General features: G+C 57.6%; 4 protein-coding genes across 4 annotated transcripts; 2 read left to right on the forward strand and 2 right to left on the reverse strand.

Annotated features, from left to right (window-relative positions):
• Window positions 1–469: 469 nt before the first annotated feature.
• Window positions 470–13,201, forward strand: BJ171DRAFT_437728 (uncharacterized protein). The gene is made up of 13 exons (XM_053107984.1): window positions 470–578; window positions 678–1,117; window positions 1,563–7,772; window positions 7,887–8,004; window positions 8,106–8,251; window positions 8,333–8,541; window positions 8,624–10,044; window positions 10,155–10,197; window positions 10,306–10,581; window positions 10,729–10,837; window positions 10,972–11,627; window positions 11,776–12,684; window positions 12,837–13,201. The coding sequence occupies exons 2-13, from the start codon at window positions 734–736 to the stop codon at window positions 12,979–12,981; spliced, it is 10,626 nt and encodes a 3,541-aa protein (XP_052971102.1). The 5' UTR covers window positions 470–578; window positions 678–733; the 3' UTR covers window positions 12,982–13,201.
• A 443-nt stretch (window positions 13,202–13,644) lies between these two features.
• Window positions 13,645–14,745, reverse strand: BJ171DRAFT_174002 (Y14 protein). The gene is made up of 5 exons (XM_053105991.1): window positions 14,664–14,745; window positions 14,517–14,585; window positions 14,357–14,428; window positions 14,054–14,190; window positions 13,645–13,933 (listed from the first exon to the last, which is right to left on the reverse strand). The coding sequence occupies exons 2-5, from the start codon at window positions 14,566–14,568 to the stop codon at window positions 13,724–13,726; spliced, it is 471 nt and encodes a 156-aa protein (XP_052971103.1). The 5' UTR covers window positions 14,569–14,585; window positions 14,664–14,745; the 3' UTR covers window positions 13,645–13,723.
• Window positions 14,746–16,351: 1,606 nt separating this feature from the next.
• On the forward strand, window positions 16,352–19,994 carry BJ171DRAFT_488246 (ras guanine nucleotide exchange factor domain-containing protein). Its single transcript, XM_053109355.1, has 9 exons — window positions 16,352–16,523; window positions 16,703–17,056; window positions 17,423–18,002; window positions 18,331–18,431; window positions 18,578–18,656; window positions 18,777–18,994; window positions 19,183–19,314; window positions 19,538–19,607; window positions 19,729–19,994. Exons 2-9 carry the CDS (start codon window positions 16,758–16,760, stop codon window positions 19,774–19,776), a joined length of 1,527 nt encoding a protein of 508 aa, XP_052971104.1. The 5' UTR covers window positions 16,352–16,523; window positions 16,703–16,757; the 3' UTR covers window positions 19,777–19,994.
• Window positions 19,995–20,162: 168 nt separating this feature from the next.
• BJ171DRAFT_488249 (uncharacterized protein) lies at window positions 20,163–21,828 on the reverse strand. The gene is made up of 5 exons (XM_053109356.1): window positions 21,358–21,828; window positions 21,140–21,205; window positions 20,896–20,987; window positions 20,517–20,591; window positions 20,163–20,359 (listed from the first exon to the last, which is right to left on the reverse strand). Exons 1-5 carry the CDS (start codon window positions 21,455–21,457, stop codon window positions 20,297–20,299), a joined length of 396 nt encoding a protein of 131 aa, XP_052971105.1. The 5' UTR covers window positions 21,458–21,828; the 3' UTR covers window positions 20,163–20,296.
• Between the last annotated feature and the right edge of the window lie 18 nt (window positions 21,829–21,846).

The following is a 21,846-nucleotide window of genomic DNA, read 5'->3' on the forward strand; positions in this document are numbered from 1 at the left end:
GCCGCTGCCGACGACAAGGACAAGGACAAGGACAAGGACGATGAAGACGGCAAGGATGACAGCAGCTAGAGAGCGCGCATGGCACATCGAGTGTGCGTCAATTGTCAGGGGTACAGGCCGTGCTGACTATGGCCAATCCAATAAAAACGGGACATTCCGGATTTTGGTCGTTGATCAAATATGTTACTGCCTCAGAACATCGTGTGCTGGCCATGACCACTCAGCGATGCCAGAGAGTGACTGTCCCGTTTCTCCATGAATTGACTGTATACCATGACGTCGACTGCCGCAGCCATCCCCAGCGATTCGCACGCCTGGGCGTCTGTTTGGGCGGCCAGCGACCCAGGTGTCGGTGGCACTCGAGCGAGGCGCCCGAGATGGACTCGCCACGCCGAGGCCGTCCTCGCGAGAGCGCACCCCTCGGCAACCAGGGCCTCTCGCCTGCATCAGGCGCTCTCCCACCCCATCTGCCAGACTCGCAGCCGGCTATTCCCAAGAAACGAGAGCGCCATCCACAAATTCGCATCCTTCCGTGTCCTGTTGCCCGGCTCCTCGGTAGCCCGACTGCGTTTCTCTCGGTAATGGCTGTTGTCTTGATCGCAGCTGGCCAGACCTTGCCCGTCCATCTTTGTGCTCATCCTCGTCTGTTGCTGCTGCTGCTGCTGCTGCTCCTGCAGGCCTCCAGCCCATCCTCACAGCCCGGGCCACACGGCCAGCTCAGAGACACCGCACCATGAACTGGATCAAGAAAAACGTCTCGTCGCTGCAGGTGCATCTGCGCCGTGCTTCAACCGACTCGCAAGCCATGGCCTCGAGCCCCCTCCCGACCGAAAACGAAAAGATTCGGCTCTGCTGCATGCTCCACGGTCAGGAGCCCGACCAGCAGCAGCCTCATGATCACTCCGCAGCCACCCGTAGCTCTGAGGGTCAAGAATCGTCTGAGCCGACCAAGCGACTGTGGACATCATGGGCCGCGTACAAAAAAATCGTCGACCAGGATGCTGAGAGCCACGACGCCGACGACAGTGTCATGCAACAGAGCTCCAAACATGCTCGCTCGGACGCTCTCTTCATCTTTATCGATGCCCTCGTTTCGCATCCGGCCACGGCATCCGTGGTACTGTATCGGTCTTGTCGTTGGATGCTCTGGCTCGGAGTGGCATCGTCCGCGTTTGGATGGGGCAGTGTCTTCAATGCCGCTTGCACTATTGGTGCTGCAGAAGCGGCCAGTCATCCGTCCTCGTGCGGCAGCAACAGCAGCAGCAGCCGACTTTGTCCACTAACGCACTGTCGTCCACGACCTTTCGGGGCTCTGTTTTTGGCACCCTTCCACCACAATGCCTCAATCAAACTTGTAATGGCAACGCGGGATATGCAATTGTCGGGCATGCTGAACCATTCCCGAACTGCACCCGTCGTCTCAATGGCGCATCTGCTCGGGAATCACGGGCCCTGTGGCAATCTTCTCTCAACCTCAATCGCAACACCCAAATTGCATCCCTCTCATCCCGGCCATTGTGAACCGATATCTGCCTTGTCTCGCCGGATCCTCGGGACACCAGATCGACCCTGCCTCGGCCACTGATGTGCCAAATCCTTTCGATTCGCTGCAGTCTGTCGAGGACCTGCCTTCGATCATCCAGTCGCCACCACCGACAGTAATCCAGCCTGTGCCGCTGGCATCAAGCCCCAAGCGGCCCCGCAAGCTCACCATCGAGACCAACACAGCAACCCTGGTTCCTCCAGAGATTCGCAAGAAACGCGTTTCCAAAGCCCCACCAGCTGTCCCCCCGCTTCCCCAGCCGCATGGCACCCTGATTGCTGTTCTGCAGGAGCTGGACATTCTCGTCGAAGCCTTCGATGAGCTCGTCAAGATGGGCAACCCGATGTGGCCATCCAAGCTGCCGCGCATCAAAGCGGTTGCGCGATGTCTGTCGTTGCTCAGCCGGCCCTTGGCATTCCAGGACTCCCTTTTGCGACATAACGGAATATCGTACATCGCCAGCTTAGCCGAGTCAATCATATTTCTTCTACTCTCTCGTATCAACCCGGCTGCACCCAACCATCAAAAACTCTGTCGAGTCGAGACCATCAAAGTTCCTCAGAACGGCGAAATCGTCCTGGCCAACATCAACCTCCTGCTCGAAGAAATCGCGATGGATCTCTTTGCCACCATCCAGCGCTGTGTGGACTCGGAGCACCGGTGGCGCCGATACCTCGAGACAGCCAATATCTTCGAGTCGATCAAGGGTGTCTACAGAGGGTCCAAGCACGCGCTCGACTCGGCCTCGGCCACGAAGCTTGCGACAGTATGCTTCCGTGTCCTGAGCCCCGAGACCAGGGAGTGCTTCCGACAGAGACCTATCGGATATGCTCTGAGCATACACGCCCTCAACATCGTCGCCAGCATCATGGTTGGCCGCACGCGTTCGGGGAGGAAGATATTCATGGATCAGGATGGCTGTCAGAAGGTATTGGGGCTCATCGGCTGGCCAAGCTTTATCCTGCCCATGCTTTTGCCCAATCCAAGCGCCGGGCCGTCACCATCGTCACCATCGTCACCACCGTCACCACCGTCACCACTGTCGCCCCCCTCCACCCCGGCCACGCCTCGGCCACACGCTGGCGCCAGTACACCGCCTGTCATTGATTCGCAGGTCCTTCGATCGGAATTCAAGCTGCAGCTTCTCGCTCTCTATGTTTATAACTGCTGGATCCACTTGTCTGGATACACACTGGAAGAGATCCATCTCGACGATCGCTACCTGACCGTCATTTCGCAGCTGTTCCAGTGGACCAGCCTTGTTGCCCATGGCGTTGCCGCGCTCCAGGCCTTTGCCTCCGATGAAACATCCTACGACTGGTTTGCCCAACCCCCTGTCCGTCCGCTTCAGACGGCGCTGCCGTCCTCACAGACCTGGCCCGAAGCCCACAAGCACACCTTCACCAGCCTGGAGGAGGCCTACTTGAAAGAAGCGGCTGCCATGCCAGTGGAGCCTCCTGCGCGTCCGCTGTGGGAGCAGGCCCCGCCTCACATCCACCGAGATCTGCCGCAGATTCAATCGATCGAAGTCGATCTGCTCTTCCACACCGTCTATTCTTTCTGTGTCTGCGATAACGAGCCTATTGTCCTGTCCGTTGCCAGTCCCATCGGCCCAACGGCCAGTGACTCGGAAGGCAAGGTCACCAAACGCTATCCGGCCATCGAGGTCTTCTTTGCAGCCTTTGCAGCGTGCTTCTCGAATGCTTCCACGACATTCGGCCTCCCAGCACAAAGTCAACTCGAGCAGCTGCGTTTGGTGTCCCTGAGCATGCAATCCCTTGGCTCCTTGAAGGTCGTGCCCCGCATCCAGATCAAGTTCATTGAGTTCGTCGCCAAGCTGATGTCGTCCGAGCAGCGCAGCGACGACGTGGATGAGACCCTTCAGAGCATCACGACCCGTCGCCAGGTCTGCCTCAACGTCATCGAGTCAAACCGCCTCTGGGACTCGCTCTTCTCGGCGCTGTTTTATCGATGGCAGCCGCCGGCATCCGCAGATGGTAGCATCAAGGGCGAGGATATCTTTAGCCGCGAGCTGCGCTACCTCGTCACCAAGATTGTCCTCTTTGCTGCCACGATCCCGGGCATCCCCAACGTCAACCTGTGCAGGGTTGTGCTGCGGGTCATATCAGAGCTCCATGCCGCCAGCCTCGATAGCGCGGTGGATATTATTGATCTGCAGCGACAAATCATCAAGGAGCAGCGGCTTGCCACCCAATCGGCCCTGAAGGAGATACAGTGCCTCGAAATCCTGACGCCGATCCTGCAGTCAAGCCTGTCAACCGATAGCGCAACGATGTGGCCGCTGTTTGCGCTATACCAATGGATTCTGGTGGCCAACAACGACCAGTGTCTCGCTGTCTACGATGACAAGCCCACGCTCAAGGCCATTGTCATGGCCCTCAAGCGCGAGCACGAGGGCATCTCCCGCTTCGGCCTCGAGGCAACACTCTACATTATTCGCGCCCTGGCGTCGGTACCACCTGCTCGGCATCCCGAAGAGCATCCAACCGCACCGACAGCACACAAATCCCCTCTTGTCGACATGCTCTCCATGTTTTTCGAGTGCTTTCCTGCCGAGATCCAGACAGAAGCTTGCTACAGACTGCAGATGGCGCTTCTGCGGGGCTTGATGCGCATCGTATCGCTCTTCCCACCAGCCTCCACTCGGAGGCGTCGCATCCTCAGGGCGCTCCTGAAAGCACGGGCATTCGAGTATCTCCTTGGCGTCCTGAGTGTCGTCAATCGGATCGATAGCCCAGCCGTGAACGAGCACAGCGCAATCACTCTGGACCAGCGCTACGACGCCTGCGTGGTTGTGGTCCAGACCCTCACCAACTTCATGAACTCAAGCGATGACTGCAAGAAGGCGTTCCGTGATATTCTGGGCTATGACGAGCTGCGGGCACGGATTTTTGTGAAGGGAGTGTGCTGCGACTGCGATCGCCTGATTGACTCGTTCATCGCGATGATGATGGACGACGTCGCTCCGGGAAGCACCTCTCCCCGTCTGAAGGTCATGCAAAACCGAGACGTTGTGGACTTTCTCCTGGGTCTCTTTCCAATCATGGGCGAGTTCAGCCGTACTCGAATGCTGGAGCAGTTCATTTTCCTGACCGAGTCTCATGAGATGAACCAGGTCTTGTTCACTCAGCTCGCCCTCGTCCGAAAGCTTCTCGAGGACGAGACGTTTTTGGCATCCAGCCCTGAACATATGAAGAAGGTCGTCAGGCTCATCGAGAAAGTCGCGCTCCACAGCATCAGCATCACCGACACCCGCTTGATCCTGGGTAGTCTACGCCACCACGAACTCCTGGATCTGACTGAGAGCGAAACCAATGCCGGCACGCTCCCGCGGAAGAAGCCGGCCACCTGGGCGATCGCCTTGGATCGCAAATCGGCCGACGAGCGAACGCACACACTGCCCTCGTGGTACGACGACATGACCCAGGCTTTCCTAAACGTGGCCCTCAAGAAGGAGGCCGATCTGGACTTTTTCTACTTTGAGGGCCGCGAGAGCGGGATCATTCTGCCCGTGCTGGAGCGGTGGCCCTACAACACCGGATATGCTGGGGGCTACACCATCTGCACCTGGTTCAAGATGGATCCGTCGCTTGATACCGAACGAGCCGGCCGGGCTGAGCAGGGCTCTGCTGCACCGCCTGCCCCCCTCGAGGACGTCGATGCCAAAGTCGAGCCCCGCATCTTCTCGATCCTGAACACCCACGGTAACGGCGTCGAAATCTTTGTCCGGGACAAGGCTCTCTACCTCTCCCTGAAGCGTGGCGCCGTCCACACCGTGATTGCCATCCCCGACGTCAAGATTATCACACAAAAGTGGTACTTTGTCGCCATTTCGCACGCAAGCCCGAAGCTGCTCTGGACCTCGCAAACAGATCTGGTCCTGCTCGTCAATGGCGTCGTGCGCCTCAAAATCAAAGTCGACTTCCCGGATGTCGACAGCTACTCGATGTGTCGCATAGGAGCCTCGGCGATGACTTCGGCTGAAGATTTGGCCGCTACCGAGGCGGGTGCTTCAGGCAAGGACAAGAACAAATCCATAAACTCGTCTCTCGACAGTGTCGCGAGCAACGGACCCCATCTCGATATCAAGGAGTTGATTGACTACACCGGGGCACTCTTTCCTGACAGCTCGCTCGCCCGCAACCCCAGGAAGGGAAACGCGGGATCCGACGACTGCTACAACTCCTTCCAGGGCCAGATGACGTCCTTCTATCTCTTTGACGACGCCCTGACGGTACCGCAGCTGAACTCGATCTATGGCCTTGGTGTGGGTCACTCGTCCCAGTTCCGAGTCGACGACGCCATGTACTACCCGTCGCTTGAAGCGCCGCTGTTTGACGGGACGGTGCACGCCAAGTTGTGTCTGCAGTACCATCCGATGGCATCGCAAAGCCAGGCCGTCTGCACGAACGTTGCCCCCAAGGAGCTCTACCGAGACATGGATGCACGGCTGCACCGGACGCTTACGTGCTCGACAAAGTGCCTGCGCACGGCCATCCATGTCTTGGGCGGCATCGAGATCCTGCTGCCCCTGATCTTCCACTTTGACATGTCCACACTGGAGCAGCGTCAGGGTGAGAGTGACTCGACAACGTCCTTTAGCGCCCAGCGCGTGTCCACGTTCTTCCGCCTGCTCAGCGTCTTACTCGCCGACGATGCGCTCCATCAAGCGCATTTTCTGTCAATCAAGGGGTCGCAGATCACGTCGATGCTGCTCCAGCAGGTCGACCCCAAGCATCTCACCATGTCGACCCTGGATGGAATCATGGATCTCGTCAACTCAGTCTCGGAGAACGAGCAGCTGGCACAGTCGCTGCACGAGTCGTTCGTATTTGAGTTCCGGTTGTGGGCCTGTGCCTCGTTTTCGGTGCAGCAAGAGTACTTTGAGTTCCTGTTTCAGTACCTATCTGTGCACGCCGATTTCCGCGCAAAGTACGGCGTGGCCTTCTTCGTGGATGTGCTCGAAAGCTTTTACTGGTATTTACTGCCGGACGTGATCAACACGGACCTCACAAAGCTCCTCAAGGCGCGCTCGACCACAACCAACCTCAAGAGTCTCCGGAGCGGCGCCATCCGCATTCTGAAGCACTTTATTGCACAGGGCATCAGCGAAGACGAGGCCTCGCGCATCGTGCGGTCCATCTGGACCTGTACCGACGAAGACCATCTCCTGGAGCTGATGGGCGTGGCCATGGAGTTTATGCTCGTGCCGACCAGCGGTCTCTTGGAGAATTTCCTGACTCACAACGGCCTCGACTCGCTGCTGCGGCTCTGGATCTCGTGCAAAAAGGAGGCCACGCGGGTGGCCGTCCTGCATCTCCTGTTCGTGATCATCCGCAGCCCGAACACGGCCGAAAGGTGGAGACGCAAGGCCCGCTTTGATGATCTGGCTCTCACAGGCGCAAGTCTCCACGCCGTTTCCTCCCTCTTCCAGGCGCCAACGTTCACAACGCCCATGTACCACGCCCTCTTGCAGCTTGCTTTGGAAGAGCCCGTCATCGACTGCAGCAGCGGCGAGTTGATCATGCTCCCGACGGATCTGCCCGGCAAAGTCCTCAGGAACTCGTTCTATCTGCACACCATCTTCCACCTGCTCGTGAATGCTGAGGCGACTGTTGATCTGCGCAGAGCCGTTCTGGGTGATCTGCTGCTGTTGTGCAGCAGCCTGCCATCCAACTCGGAGCGAATTGCGCTTCTCTACGGCTGGCAAAGGTACTTCTTGAACCTGATTCCGGAGTGTCCGCGACGGGTGCTGACGCTCAAGCGCACCCCCAGCCAGTCGCGCGTCTGGCTCGAAACCTCCGAGAGCACTCAGAGCATCCGCATTTCGCTGGAAGACTCGGGCTTGACGAAGCTGGCCGAGTCGCCGGAGCAGCTCCAAGCGTATGCATCGCAGCTCACTGACGATCCAGACCAGATGCTCGACATGTCTACTTCGAGCGCCGCCGTCTCGGCCAGTGCGGTAGGCATGGACGCCGACGAACCCACGACCAACCTGGTGATGCAGCTCATCAGCACCGTCATCAATGATGTTTTTGCAACCGACAGACGCTCCTGGAAGATGATCGAAGACATCCTTGTCATCATCTGGTCCACCTCCACCAGCATCGACAGCGGCATCTTTGTTGTCCGCCAGTTTTTCCTGTCGTTTTTCCAGCGTATCCGCAAAGACGTCCATCTTGCTGCATCCTTCAACCTGACCAAGATTGTAAGTTTAGTCGTGCGGGAGGCGGTCGAGTTGACGGATCCACGAGTGAGAGCCGCGAGTATCGACAAAACCGGGCCCAGCCACCGCCTGCGCTAACCCGTGTCTGTCTCCAAGGAAAATCTCATCCACACCGTGATGCTGTCGGAGGAGATCATGTTCAACCATCAGGACCTCCGCGAGGCTGTCTTGAAGGAGCTGGATGCAATGAGCGCCGACATGACGACACCGTCGGGTAAGCGCCTGGACGGAATTCGAATTGCACCTGCATAGAATGAGGCCCTTGCTGATAGCAGACCCTGCTATGGATATGCTGTGATCGTCCCCTGGCATCAGAGCGCTACCAGCCGTCAAACCCAACCGAGGTCATTGTTCGGATGTCGTATCCGCTGGTGGAGTCCAAGCAGCTTGCAAGCGAGTGTCTTTCGCTGTTATCGACCATGATCGATCTTCGATTCACGCTGACAGACTTGTCAGAGAAGGTAAGTGCTTTGTAACAAGCATTGCATATGGCCGAATGCGCGTAGGCTGACCAAAGTACGGGATCGGTGGATTTGTTACAGTCACATTCGCGTAAAAACGGACTCGTGCTGCTCGCCCTCCGGCTGCTCCTCAACGCCCTCAATGTCGCCGACGAAGATGTTTGGCAGATGGTGATCCATTACATAGTCCCCATCATCGACATGGATACCGTTTTTGCGGACATGGACGACAAACTCAAGCACCGCTGGGTGTTCCAAATCATCGGTCACATATATGATGCGTTTCAGAGGTGGGTTTGGTTTCCCGAGAAAGCCCCGGGATATTGCCTCGCTTGAACAGCTGTCTGATCGGCCGTGCATTGTCCGCCACAGAATCCAGGACCCGCCCGCCCAGCGGAGCGATGAACCCGCGGCTCTGCCGTGTGGAGAGACAGAGAAGCTGGACGAAGTTATTCTCCCGCTGTATATGCTCATTGTGGGACAGTTCCGCGATGCCATCCTCGCGCTCAACAACGCCAAGGGCGAGCGAATCATTACCGAGGAGGCTCTCGACCAGGCCGAGTCGAGCCAAGAGCGCTTCCTGTCGTTCATAGCATCCCCAGAATGGACGCAGGTCTATGATCTCTACTGCTTCCCGGCAATGAAGACGATTCAGTCCGAGGACATGGAGATGATCCCACACATGACCCGGCGGATTGCCAAGTCGGTGCGAGTGTTTTTCACCAAGGTGCTCAAGGACGAGAACAGCGGTGCCAAGACGTACCAGTCCATGGAGAGCTTTTTGTATTCGATCTCCAAGAAGCGCAAAGACGAAGAGACATCGCGGCTGTCGCTGCAGAAGGCCACAGCCGATGCCGAGCGTCGAGCCTATTCTCGCTCCTGGGCGTTGATTCACCGCGAGCTGACGCAGGAACGCGCCATATGGTATGTGGACGAGGGAAGCTCTGCGCCGCCACAGCGATGGAAGCTCGATACTCGCGAGGGCTTTGGCCGGATGCGTCGACGACTTGTGCCCAACTTTGAGTTCGACGACCATCGACTGGCATCGGCCAAACGGGACAAATCCACAGTTCTTGATCGGGCGAGCCCCTCGCCGCGCATGTCCCGTATCGGCTCGACAACGCCTGGCCGGAAGAAGCAGCAGCAGCTCGAGAAGATCAAGAGCCAGCTCGAATCAGGGTATTTGTCCGAAGACATTCTCAAGGAACTCGCTGCATCATCGGCCGAAGCCATGGATGACGAAAGCGAGGACGACGAGGAGTGGAACGTTTTGAAGGACGAAGATCTGACAATTCAGATGTCGACCTCGACTGCAGACTCGGAGCGCTTCCTGTGCTCGGTGGAGTGCGAAATGATTCTGCTGATGACGGCAGTCAAGGGCCGGCTCGAGCTCACGACCAAGAGTCTCGTCTTTTACGCCGACTTCCATAGCACCACTGCTGAGCTGACCGACTACGAAAAAACCGTGCTGATGCTGGTTGAATCCGAAGTGATTCGGGAGCGGCGCTGGCCTGTCCAGAACTTGCGCGAGATGTACCTCCGCCGATATATGCTCCGTCGGTCGGCGCTGGAGATCTTCTTTGTCGATCAGACGAGCTACCTGTTCAACTTTCCCCAGCTCAAGGACCGGACGCGGCTCTTTTCGAAGATTGTGAGCATGAGGCTCCCCAAGCTCATAAGCGCCGACGTGCGTAATCCTGCCGAAGCGTTCCGCAAGAGCGACATGACCGAGCGCTGGAGGCGACGCGAGATCTCCAACTTTGAGTATCTCATGTATTTGAACACTGTGTCAGGTAAGCGATCAGCGAACGACTGCAGCTGGCTCGGCGCCGATCGGGTTGAATCTGCTGCCGGACTTGATCTAATGCCGGATTCGGTCTCGACGTCCCCTCCAATCTTGAAGGACGCACGTACAACGATTTGACCCAGTACCCGGTGTTCCCGTGGTAAGATATGCTCAGACGCCGCTCCGATCTCGGGACGGAAAACAGCCACTCCCCTGCTGGACCAGTTCTGATCACTTCTTTCGCAACTCTGTGGCGGGCGGCACATAGGATTCTGCGCGACTATACATCGGACACCATTGACCTCAACGACCCCAACGTCTATCGAGACCTGTCCAAGCCGATTGGCGCCTTGGATCCCACACGCCTTCAGCAGTATCTCGAGCGTTACTCGTCTTTCGAGGATCCGTCCGGCAAGATCAAAAAGTTCATGTACGGCACACACTACAGTTCCGCGGCAACGACGCTGTACTATTTACTGCGAATGGAGCCGTTTACAAGCTTGCACGTCGCCCTCCAAGGCGGAAAGTTTGACCATCCCGACAGGTCAGTAACCTGTGCTGTTTGGGGGCATCTTGTCTTTGCAGCCAACTTGGCGGGTACACGATAGAGGCGCATTGGTGAGAAGCAGCTCTCCAAAGCTTGGCCAGGCCACTAACGAGTCCAGTGACTGCGGCGACTTGCCTGGAATAGGCAGTTCCACTCGCTGGAGCGGTGTTGGAAATTTGTCCTGACAGGCAACGGCGATGTCAAGGAGCTGATTCCGGAATTCTTCTACCTGCCCGAGTTCCTGATCAACGAGGTAGGTCGGGCCTGGCATCTGGATATCCGGCATACTCAGCTGATCTTCCTTGGTCTTCCCTGATCTTCCCTGGTCTTACCTGGTCTTACTTGCTCCGCTGACCCCCACCGCCGGGACCTGTGATTGCTTCTCAGAATAAGTTTGACCTGGGTCGCCGCCAGAGCGGCGAGCATGTCGATGACGTCATTCTCCCACCGTGGGCGTCGTCGGCTGAGGAGTTCATCCGCATCCACCGCGAGGCCCTCGAAGGCGACTACGTCTCCGACAATCTGCATCTCTGGATTGACCTTATCTGGGGCTATCGCCAGACGGGCGAAGAGGCAGTTAAGGCGCACAATGTATTCTATTACCTCACTTACGAAGGGGCCATCAACATCGATTTGGTCAAGGACCCAATCGAGCGAAAGTCAATCGAGGACCAGATCAACAACTTTGGACAGACGCCGTCGCAGCTACTCAAGAAACCCCACCCTCCTCGAATGAAGGTCAAGGCTGGGCTACCGCGAGTCAATCTCTACGGAACACTGCAAGGGCATCAGAGCTACCTGATCCAGCTGCGTGGGCTTCAGCCGCTCCAGTTCGTGCGCATCACGGCAGAGGCTGGATCGAATGCAAACCAAAGTATGTCGATCTCTCCATTCAGCGGCCTTGGCGGTGCAAACCAAGAGCGCATCATCACGGTCTCCTCGGACTATGTCATCGGAGCACACAAATGGTCTTCGCAGTCGTATGAAAGCTCCGAGTCGCTTACGTTCCCGTTCGAGCCCGATGGAACGCCTATCGCCAAGCGGTAAGTTGAGCATGTCCAGCAGACATCCTGCCGGACGACTACTCTTGGACCGGTGTTCTCGTGAAATTCGTTCCGCTGAACGGCTTGCCCAGCATTAAGTCCTCCTTTATCATCGGCATCGCCATGTGCACCGGCGCATCTTTGGCAGACGCCTGCCGTCACAGTTCGCCTCCAATCTACCCCTGGCGACCAAGAAGCTTACGGCAACGGCGTCTGGCAAGTTCATTTTCTCAGCGGGACACTGGGACTCGTCGTTCCACATCACAGCCGTCGACAGCTTCAAGACTGTGGCGATCGTATATGGGCACCACGACGTTGTCACCTGCCTGGCGCTCTCGGAAGACGAAAGCATGCTAGCGACCGGCTCGCGGGACACGACAGTGATCATATGGGATCTGCAGCACTCGCCCGGCGACGGTCTCATCGTCCATCAAGAGAGCCGACGGATCATGTTTGGCCACGAGCAGGAAATAACTGCGGTCGCGATGAGCATGGAGCACGACCTCGTTGTGAGTGGCTCCAAGGACGGCTCGTGCATCCTTCACACAATCTACGAAAGCCGATACTTGCGCACGCTGCGTCCGGCAACAGAGCTGCCCGGCGACGCTCTCACGATCCAGAACGTACTTGTTCCCAGCAGGCAGGGCTTCATTGTTGTGATCACGACGATTCAGCCCGGCAAGCGGACAGGCGTTTCCCCAGGCATGGCCGTCGAGACGAGCAAAATCGCCGGCAACCACAATTCGTCTGGTGTGGAGCTGTACCTGCCCCCGACACCTGTAACAACAACACACCCGCAGCTCAAGAACCCCGGCGACTCGGCGGCTGGCGGCACCACAGGCAGCTCCTTGGACGATGCGGCCTCTGTGCTTGGACACGATCGCATCCGCGCGGCAGCAACAGCGTCGTCTGGGATCCATCTTTACACCGTCAACGGCAAATGCATCCGAAACCGGTACTTCAACAAGCAACTGTTTGACTTCCAAGTGTCGACGGATGGGGCATCGATCGTCATGGCTGACAGCCTTGGCCGGATTTCTGTTATGAAGACCCATAGGTAGGTGGCGAGTCCCATTCATTGGCACGCTATGGCTGCTGAAGCTCAGAGTTGCACTCATGCTGGTTCTCCAGCGCAAACTGCCCATGATCCAGCCGGATACATCGACTAACGGCACCGAATGATGGTCACTTTCCGCTTTGTATCTCCAGCTTGCAGACTGTCCACCACTTTGACATTGGAGTCCCGGCTCTGTCGCTCTCTGTGGCACGCAACGAACAGTACATGTTTGTGGGCCGCACGGATGGCAAGATGATGATGATCACTGTCGAGTCCGGAAAAGTGATGTTTGTCTGATGGCACACAGAGCACTGCGGACGCGGATGCCGAGTGTGCAGGTCCGGTCTGGACGGAAGCGGGGCGGACGAATCTCACCCGCCCGCAAGTCAATCTCGAGTGCCGGCTTGGAGACCGAAACGGTCCGGCCGGCACTGTCCCTGTCGATTTCTTTGTTTCTTTGTTTCACTCTTTCTCTCTTTTGGCTGTGCAGCAAGAATATACAGACTTTTCAAACATATAGCGCTGGGTCACATCCATCTTGAGAGCCAGGTGCATCCACGGCCTCGATGGCCAAATGCGCCGGGCAAGTCCGTCGCTGCCGCCCAGATCGCCACGAGTGACTCGCGGGCACAGCGACCACGTTTGGGCGCACATTGAACTTGCACTCTTCGGCATGCTGGATGACGATGTGTATATTCAGGATCCAGAAAACAGCATCAATGCCAATTGAAACGGAGCATTTTGCGAGCGGTAAACGGATCATTCCCTCGGATGATGAAATGCCTTCGCCCCGCCGAGCTCGTGGGTCGGGACATCGACAGGTTCGAGAGAGACGAATCTATAACCATGGGGCTGCATCCTCGGCAACAAGTGCAGGGTGATGCTGTCCAAAAGTCATGCATGTGCCTCGGTCCAGAGCCAAAAACAGGATCAATATCGCGGCACGGAACCAAGATGGCCCTCCGAGAAGTTGTGGGCGAGCCAAGGTGGCCGACCAACAGCGGGATGGGCGGCGAGCAAGGAGACGACGGTGACAAGTTCAATCTCGGCGGCGATCGTCCCGGCGGCCGCTGCTTCGTCCTGAGTGGTAGCCGCGTCGGCCTCCCTGTTGACCGCCTTTGCCTCCGCTCGGCCCACGCACAAAGCAAAAGTCCGAATGAATGGTCTGGCCGAGGAATTCGATGTTGTTGGTATCCTCGATAGCGGCTTTGGCTTCCTTCAGCGTCTCGTACTCGACAAGCGCGTATCCCTGATGTGCCAGAGCAGCGATGGGGGGGGTGAAAGTCAGGCATATGATGGTGAGATTGGCGTTGGTCCGGCTGCGGTGCTCGCTCGATTGTATCCGTGGCTGTAGAGACAGCAACGCTACCTTGACATATCCCGTTCGGCGATCCAGGTTCAGGTGGAGGTTCTTGACGTCGCCGTACTCTGAAAACTTTTCCGAGACGTCGTCCTCGGTGGCTTCCTCGTGGATTCCGGTGACGAGCACGATCCAGCCCTCGACGGCTGTGGCAGCGACAGACGCCCGGGTCAGAAAGGGGACACACCAGGGTATAGGACAAAGCATAAACCAAGCAACAGACTCGGGGTCGAGCAGCAAGCCCGCGGGTAAGCCTGCGAGCAGGACCACTGGGATATCGTTGCAGGAGAGAGAGTGGATAGGTATGCTTACATCGCTGGGCCATGCCGCTGGCGCCTCCCTCCTCGACGGTATCGAAGGCTTGCGTGTTGAAGACCTGGCGGCCTGTTGGTCGATGAGCCAGATGGGTTGGCGCATGATCGCTTCCACAGCTGCACTGGGCAGCAAAACCCTAACGACGGCGTGGTCGTACCTGATCGGTCGTTGTCGAAGCCTCGGCCCTTTCGCTTGGTCGCCTGAGCCATGATGCGGGTAGTCGAATCTGGATCATGCGGGGTCGGAGCCGGGTAAGGCGATGAACAGGACCACACGAGCGAGCAGAGCACCGTATAAGACGGACATGAGCGACTCAGCCTGAAGGCGGACCCAAAAGTTCGAGATCTCGAGGCGGAGGGACACGAGATTCTGCTTTTGGACTGAGCCAGGCCGAATCTTTGGTCGGGTTGCAGCAGGATCGGCTGCGCTCAGGCAAGTCGATCTGGACAGAGATCGAGTATGGAAGTACCTTCGTCCACGGCCATATCATCGGCCGGGCCGATGTCGACCTCGGGGTCGAGATCGATGTTGACGTCCTGGGGCATGGCTGGTGGTGATGGGGGTGGATGGCAGAGAGACGCCGAGGCCGAGACCAAAGAGCGAGTGAAAGGCGTTGTGGCCGTGTGTGTGTGGCATTGGATCGAGCCAATACGATGGCTGGATCCACCCCGGATAACATGGCGAGCCAGGCCGACGACCGAAATGCAGCATCACCAAATGCAGCATCACGAAGCACAATGCAGTGAGCCACGAACTGAGGGCACTTGACTCAGCGCTGGGCCTATGCGAGCCCATCGCCATGTATTTCTTGGCTGAGCCCATCCGTTGCGCTGGACAGCTGGAGGGGCACGACGAAGTAATCCAGCTGCACGACAAGGATCGAGGCATTGAGGCGAGGGGAGGAGGCGTGCGATCCCAACGGATATTTGCTCCGTTTCAGTGATATCGTCGCAACGGACGTATATTGAGCCGCGACACAGCGCGGCCAGAGTCGGCCCAGTGGCAGCAAACGTTATGCGTCATCGATGATATCCGAGGCAGTGAACTGGAGCATGGCCGCACTCTGGAGGCAATTCGACAGCGAGGCAGGGAGCTGGAAATGGAAGCGTTGAGGGAGATGGACATCAGTGTCTCGACGATGTGACGGGAGTGGTGAACACATGTCATGGAGATCCCATGGCAGCGGATAGCAGGATGCAGGTTTAGGAATGCAGACATACTCGGCTGGCACAGGCTGCTGTGGAGGAGGAAGGGAAGGTACAGCCCGGCTGTGGTGATGTGCTGGGCCGTGAGCCAGCGGATGCAGTCTGAGAAGTGCAGGGAGATGGTGACGGCGACGACGATGGCGACGGGCGGGATGCGCTGGCAGCAAAAAACGAGCGTGCTGTTGAGCTGGGTGCGGCAAAGGTTTTTGGTGCTGCCGAGCGGCGAGCTGATGTGAAGATCCGGCGAGATGCAGATGCGCTCATGCTGGCAAAGCGAGAGGATCCGACAGGGATGGCCCAGGTTAGTCGAGACTGGTACTGGCGGCTGGGACTGCAGAACGGAAGTGGGGTGTGGAATCGCGTGCTCTCTCGGTGATGCCGAGGGAGGGCTGGGCTGCCTGTGGGACCTCCGCACCTGACAGACGGGACGAGCGATCGCAGGATGAATCGGTAGATGAATCGGTGGATGGACAAAATGTGGTCAGTGGATCGACGAAATGGATCTACGGATCGACAGCAAGCGAGTCGGCAGTTGCGGTTGCAATCGGAACGAATGACACGGCAAAAAAAGCGAGAGAGCCATGAACAGCCGAGAGCGAGCGAGAGCAGGCGAGAGCAGGCGAGAGCGGGCGAGAGCAACCAGGCGAGAGGGACGGGCAAGACGCAAGAAAGACGCAAGACGGACTCGGGGAAGCAGGGGAAAGACAGCCTCTTGCGTCTTCCCGCGGACCAATCGGCGCGCGCGGACGCGAGTCACGATGAGCAACACGCATTCGAACCGCAAACCGGGGCGGCTGTCGCGGACCCCCATGAGCTCGGGCACGGGCGGCTGTCTTGCTGGTCTGCCCACTCTCACCCCGCCGTCGGCTCGATCGTTCCACACCCCCAGCCCGCCTGTTCATCCCGCCTGCCCATCTTCCCGACGCCTGGTGCCCTCTGAAGCTGCTCCTGTATCCGAGGTAGGTCGCCAACGAATCCTTGGGAGCCAATATACGCCCATCTGTGTCTGGCAGACTCGGGACGACGGCTGCACACCGCCTGTCCAGCAGCCGGTCTTGTCCTGGCTTAGTTTATGCTTGCTTGGGGTCGTCCTGTCTTGCCACGAACCTCACCCGGCTGCCTCTGCCACTCTCTGCAGCATTTGCAAGTTTCAGCCTTCTCCATCCCACACACACTCACTTCACTGGAACGCCATGAACCCTGCTCTGGTCGGCCCTCGAGACAGCGGCTTCGAGTCGCACGGTCCTCTGAGCCCCGAGAGTCCGCCTGTCCGATATGTTGTGCCAGCAACCATCGACAGCCTGATTGAATACATCACGTCGCCCAACACCCATGATATGGAGCTCACCAAGGTGATTCTGATGCTCTACCGCAAGTTCATGAGTCCCTGTGATCTTCTGGACAAGCTCGTGGACCGCTTCGACGTCGTCGACCTCAGCTACGACAGAGGAGTGGAGGATCCAGCGTCGCCCATCGACCCGGTTCAGCTGAGGTGAGTCGGTCCTCGCCAGAGCATAGCCTCTTGGTACCGCGTGGGGGCGCTCATGAGAAGAGCCGCGCCGGCACACTGTATCAGCGTGCGATCAAACTTGGAGGCGACCACTGGCCCTGCCTCGGGAGTGCGTCGGGAGGGGTCGATAGAGGCGGCGGGCTCGTTGGGAGACAGCCACGATGTGCCTAACGCTTACGCGAGGCCAGGCTCGTTCGAGCCATGGCAAGATCCGCTATGGTGGCCGGGCTGGACCGCGGCCGGGGTACTGCGCTGCCAATATTCGCTGGAGAGCGTTCGCTGGATGCCCAGGCATGGGAATACTCGCGGGACTGGTTTGCTAACTCGATTGCAACCCCTCCGGAACAGGGTTTGCAACATCATCATCCACTGGTGCGAAACGTACTGGTGCGACTTTCGTCCGGCCAAGATGCGGCTTACTCTGCACATCTTCCTGAGCCGGTGCCGCGGCCGTCAAGAGTACACTGCGATTGTCAAGAAGCTCGACGATTTCCTGCGCAACGACGTGCATTTCCACGAGAACGAGCCCGATTGGGGCATTGGCTACTGTGCTGAAGACGAGGACGAAGACCTGCCCGATGACGCCTCCTCGAGCCTGAATCGAGACAGTCTGGCCGAAAAGGTAGCGTCGCATTCACATCATACTGCAGCACCATCTCCCGACGATGAGGACGCCCCCTCGACAGCTACTCCCCGCTCGATCAAGCACCGTCTCAGCACGCTATCCCTACTGCCGCTCCCTTCTCACAAGACCTATGATTTGTTGAAGAGGATGACTTCGGGGAGCGCCGATAGGTCATCGGCGCACTCGGCTGTCTATTCCGAAGAAGAATACAACGCCCGGTGCAAAGCACTGCTGAAAATCGATGCCGACCAGATCGCGCAGCAGCTCAACCTGATTGACTTTGACTATTTCCAAAAGATTCAGGTATGCCGCTGTCAGCTTGACGAGTGGCTGTAGTGGTGTCAGGGATCCAATTGCTGTTTCAAGCGATGATGCCTTTGCACTTGAGCGACGCTGTACTGATGCATTTCTTTCGCCTGCCCGCCTGCTCCTTGGTCACCATCCTGTCGCATTGGCTCGCCTCCACTGTCACAACCACTTGTACCAACGATTGCTCTGGCTCATTTTCGTCGGTCGATCCTGTTCGTTGGCTATCCGTTACAACTGCGACGGCCTGCGACGGTCTGCAAACCTATCTCGCCAATCCGACAATGGCATGATATACCGCTGCCGCCCTGTCTGCGGATGATAGCCCCGAGATCTTGTCGAGCACATCTGGAACAAAAAGAGCAACTCGCAATACTCCAACTCGGTCGCTGCGAGTATCGCTCACTTCAACTTTATTGCATCATGGTGGGTAATCGAGGTCGAGTGGCACATGTCCTCGTCCTGGCGTGCTTGCAAGATGGTGGATCGCCATTGGAACAGACTATGCGCATATTATCGATCGTTTCCCCGCGGCTGATGTGATCAACTTGTGTCCTGGTGGCTCCGTACAGGGCAAAGTCGCTTGTTTTGTCACAGAAGAAGCCCAAAGCCCGTGCTGTGATTATGCTGAAGCTGATGCGGGTCGCTCTGGTGAGACGCCAAGACCGGGGAGCATCGACTATGGCACTGTACAATCGGAATCATTCATCTGACCTTTTGTCTGCCCCTTGCACCCTTGTCCTCGCTTCCACGCTGTTGCAACTGCGACAGTACCTGAGAAACTTCAACAACTTCAACTCGGCCATGGCCCTCGTGGCTGCGCTTTCAAGCGGCCCCATCCAGCGCCTCAGGCTGACGCAGCACTACTATTACGATCAGCCGACGCACCAGAACTTCCGCAAGCTCGAAATGATGTTCACGTCGGAGCGGTCATTTGGCATCTATCGGGCCGTCTTTCGTATGAGCCCGCTGCCGGCAATACCGTATCTGTACGTACCTGGCATGCGCGTGAAGCAGCACACTCGCGGCTGTATCGACTGAGCGGCGCCGAGGGGCGGTCTGGATGCCGGCGTATAGAAGAAAGCGTCACCCGCAACATGCGCCATCGTCACCGATGGACTGAAGGATTGACTGCTGACGGATTGCTGACGGACTGCGGAACCATGGCCCCTCCTAGCGGTGTGTTTCTACGCGATCTTGTGTATCTCGAGGAGTGCTACCGGGACTTTAAGGAAGACGGGACCCTCAACCTCGGCAAGTTTATTGCCATTGGCGACGTCATTCTCATGTTGATGAGTATCAAGGCAAGGTATGTGCACAACACAGGGACAGACATTGTTGAGATCGAGACCTTGCCGAATCGATCAATGGGAGAGTAGATCATGTGTCCCCCATCCGATTTCGAGCTAGATCCAAAGATGCGTCGGTGGTTGGTGCAGAGGGGCTGTAATCTGAATGCGGGGATGCGATGCCACTTCTGGTTCGACTTCTGGGTCAACTCACGTCCCGAGTCCGTCTTTTGTTTCTGTAAGGCCCTACACCGAAAAGGTCAACCCCGAAATCGTGAGCCTGATCCTCGGAAAGGCCGTCCTCTCTGACGAGGTTTGTTCCATGACCATACACGCATTCCTGTGCGGATGGGGGGGGTGTATGTGTATGGAGCATCCCGCATTCGCCCACGCAACCAGCACTTGACTGATGAATTCGTGCCGTCGTTCGGTAGGATTGTTATACCATATCCCAGCAACTCGAGCCCCGGACCGAGTCCTGATCCCCGAGCCCCCCAAGCTGCTGTTGGAGAGCCGGCACGATGGGCCATACTGTCCCTCGGGCTCTAATAGCAATATCGTCATGACGATGCTGTGCACCCGAGCGACGTTTCACTTGGGTGCTCTGACAGGGCAGCACACCGAATCCGTTCTCCCTCCCGCCGTGTGATCTGCTGAAAAGTCAGTCATATGTATCAGAATATATTCTCAATACCGTTTCCTTGAGGCCAAATCGGAGGGTGTGATGTCGATGGCCGATGGGCTCCATCATGTTTGGAATGCGTGCATCGACCGAGCTGGGATGCCCGCCAATTACTCCACAGGCATGCTACCCGTCGTTGCATTCGCTGACCGTCAATGGCCAGCTCATATCCGGATACGATAGATGAAGGAGCGAGGGCACATGTGTATATTCAGGATCCAGAGGAGATGTAAGCTTGACAGAGGTCGATCAAAATCAAGTGTTCCGTTACAATCGGTGGGGCGCAGTGAATGAGACGGGGACGAGGGGCCGGCATGCTGTTAGCGCTTCTCGAGGGCCCGGATCTGCTTCTTCTTCATGCGTTTGACTTTGCTGGCCGAGACCTGGATGTGGGGAAGAGACGGAGACAGTGAACACTGGTCAGGATTGGCAAATCGGACGACCGAGTCTGTCCACAGGAAGCCAGACCATCGGTATTGCTGGTCAGGCCGACCCGAGCAGGTTGCCAGATGGGCAATTATCAGGTGCCATCGTGCTGACCTTTTGGACCACCTCGGACATCTTTTCGTTCTCGAGGCGGCGCTTTCGGCGCTCTTCTTCCTGCAGCCGTTTGGACTTTGAGGGATTCCACCGAATCATGGTCATTGAGGTTGGGCATTGCATTCCAAGTTGTCGTCGGTAGAAAGGCCGTGGTGCGGACGAATGTACGTTATGTGAGTGGGATCTCTCGGCATGATATGTGTCGCCGGTGTCGACGACGGTAGCTCTGGTAGCTCCGGGAGCGACGGTATTGACGGTCCCCCATATTTGTGGTATCCAGGATAGCCCACGAACAGCTGAATCGCTTGCCAGAGGACAAGGCGCAGTTGCATCCTGATGAGGGCGAGTTGCGAAGATGAGAGCGGCAAATGATCAGTACCTCCTTTTCCTTCTTGACCTGTTCCTTCATTTCGTTCTCGGCAGCCTTCATCAGGGACTTGCGCCTCCGCTCGGCCTGCTGGATTTCCCAGCCTGTCGCACCCATCCATGGCCGACCGCAAAGGGCAGTAAACCGGTCAAATTGAGTCAGTTGAAGGCTATGGCCCAAGGCACCGATGAGAGACATCGCAGCGTCGGCTATGGCTGTTGGGGAAGAGGGCGGGTGATGGTGGCATTGACGGTACCTGGGCGGACAGAGACATTGCGCTTTGCCGACGATCGCTTGGTTTGCACCGACTTCCAGACACGGCCTGGCTCAGCAGAGAGGGAAAAGACACAATCGAATGAAGCGTCAGCGGCGTGCATGCTCCAGCCAGGCAGGATGAGGTTCAGAGGCGCCTCGCCCCATGTGTGTCGATGCTGGCCACGGCGGAAGTGGAGGAGATTGAAAGGACATGCACACCATTGACGGGGACTTTGCGGGGGATTGCCAGTCGCGACGAGGTTTCAGTGGCATCGTCGGCAACAGTGGTGGCCAGGCTGGGCTGGGTGGTGTCGGCCATGGTGGTGGTTGATCGTTTGGTATGGGTTGGTCTGGCTGGTTGGGATCGGACGGAAGGCACTGGCTGGCTCGGTTGGGACGGCGTGGGAGACAGTAGGATGTGGTGCTTGCTGGCTGTGGTGCTTGCTGGCTGTGGTGGCAGGGGCCGATTTGCTGACGACGATGGATGTGGTGCCGACGATGGATGTGGTGACGACGATGGATGTGGTGACGATGCCGATTGTGCGCTTGTTGGCTGTTCGGTCGGTCAGTCGGTTGGCCGTTTGGTTGGCTGGGAGGTCAAAAAGGCCGCAACAAAAAATCATATGAAGTGCAATAATGAAGGCCATTTGCGCCTGGCGGCCAATCAGCGGGCGGAGAGCGCGACAAATGAAATGGGTCACGCGAAAT

The sequence above is a fragment of the Polychytrium aggregatum genome (assembly GCF_025602895.1).
Source record: "Polychytrium aggregatum strain JEL109 chromosome Unknown BJ171scaffold_3, whole genome shotgun sequence".
NCBI classification, from domain to species: Eukaryota; Fungi; Chytridiomycota; class Chytridiomycetes; order Polychytriales; genus Polychytrium; species Polychytrium aggregatum.

Coding starts and splice junctions, on each gene's coding strand:
- BJ171DRAFT_174002 (XM_053105991.1), bottom strand. CDS start 14,568: ATGGCTCAGGCGACCAAGCGAAAGGGCCGAGGCTTCGACAACGACCGA. Junction 14,429..14,516: donor CTTCGACAACGACCGATCAG/GTACGACCACGC, acceptor ATCGACCAACAG/GCCGCCAGGTCTTCAACACG. Junction 14,191..14,356: donor CAGCGGCATGGCCCAGCGAT/GTAAGCATACCT, acceptor TCGCTGCCACAG/CCGTCGAGGGCTGGATCGTG.
- BJ171DRAFT_437728 (XM_053107984.1), top strand. CDS start 734: ATGAACTGGATCAAGAAAAACGTCTCGTCGCTGCAGGTGCATCTGCGC. Junction 8,542..8,623: donor ATATATGATGCGTTTCAGAG/GTGGGTTTGGTT, acceptor TGTCCGCCACAG/AATCCAGGACCCGCCCGCCC. Junction 10,198..10,305: donor CAGTACCCGGTGTTCCCGTG/GTAAGATATGCT, acceptor GGCGGCACATAG/GATTCTGCGCGACTATACAT.
- BJ171DRAFT_488246 (XM_053109355.1), top strand. CDS start 16,758: ATGAACCCTGCTCTGGTCGGCCCTCGAGACAGCGGCTTCGAGTCGCAC. Junction 17,057..17,422: donor ATCGACCCGGTTCAGCTGAG/GTGAGTCGGTCC, acceptor CCTCCGGAACAG/GGTTTGCAACATCATCATCC. Junction 18,995..19,182: donor CTGCCGGCAATACCGTATCT/GTACGTACCTGG, acceptor GGCCCCTCCTAG/CGGTGTGTTTCTACGCGATC.
- BJ171DRAFT_488249 (XM_053109356.1), bottom strand. CDS start 21,457: ATGGCCGACACCACCCAGCCCAGCCTGGCCACCACTGTTGCCGACGAT. Junction 20,988..21,139: donor CAATGTCTCTGTCCGCCCAG/GTACCGTCAATG, acceptor TGGGTGCGACAG/GCTGGGAAATCCAGCAGGCC. Junction 20,592..20,895: donor AGGTCAAGAAGGAAAAGGAG/GTACTGATCATT, acceptor AATCCCTCAAAG/TCCAAACGGCTGCAGGAAGA.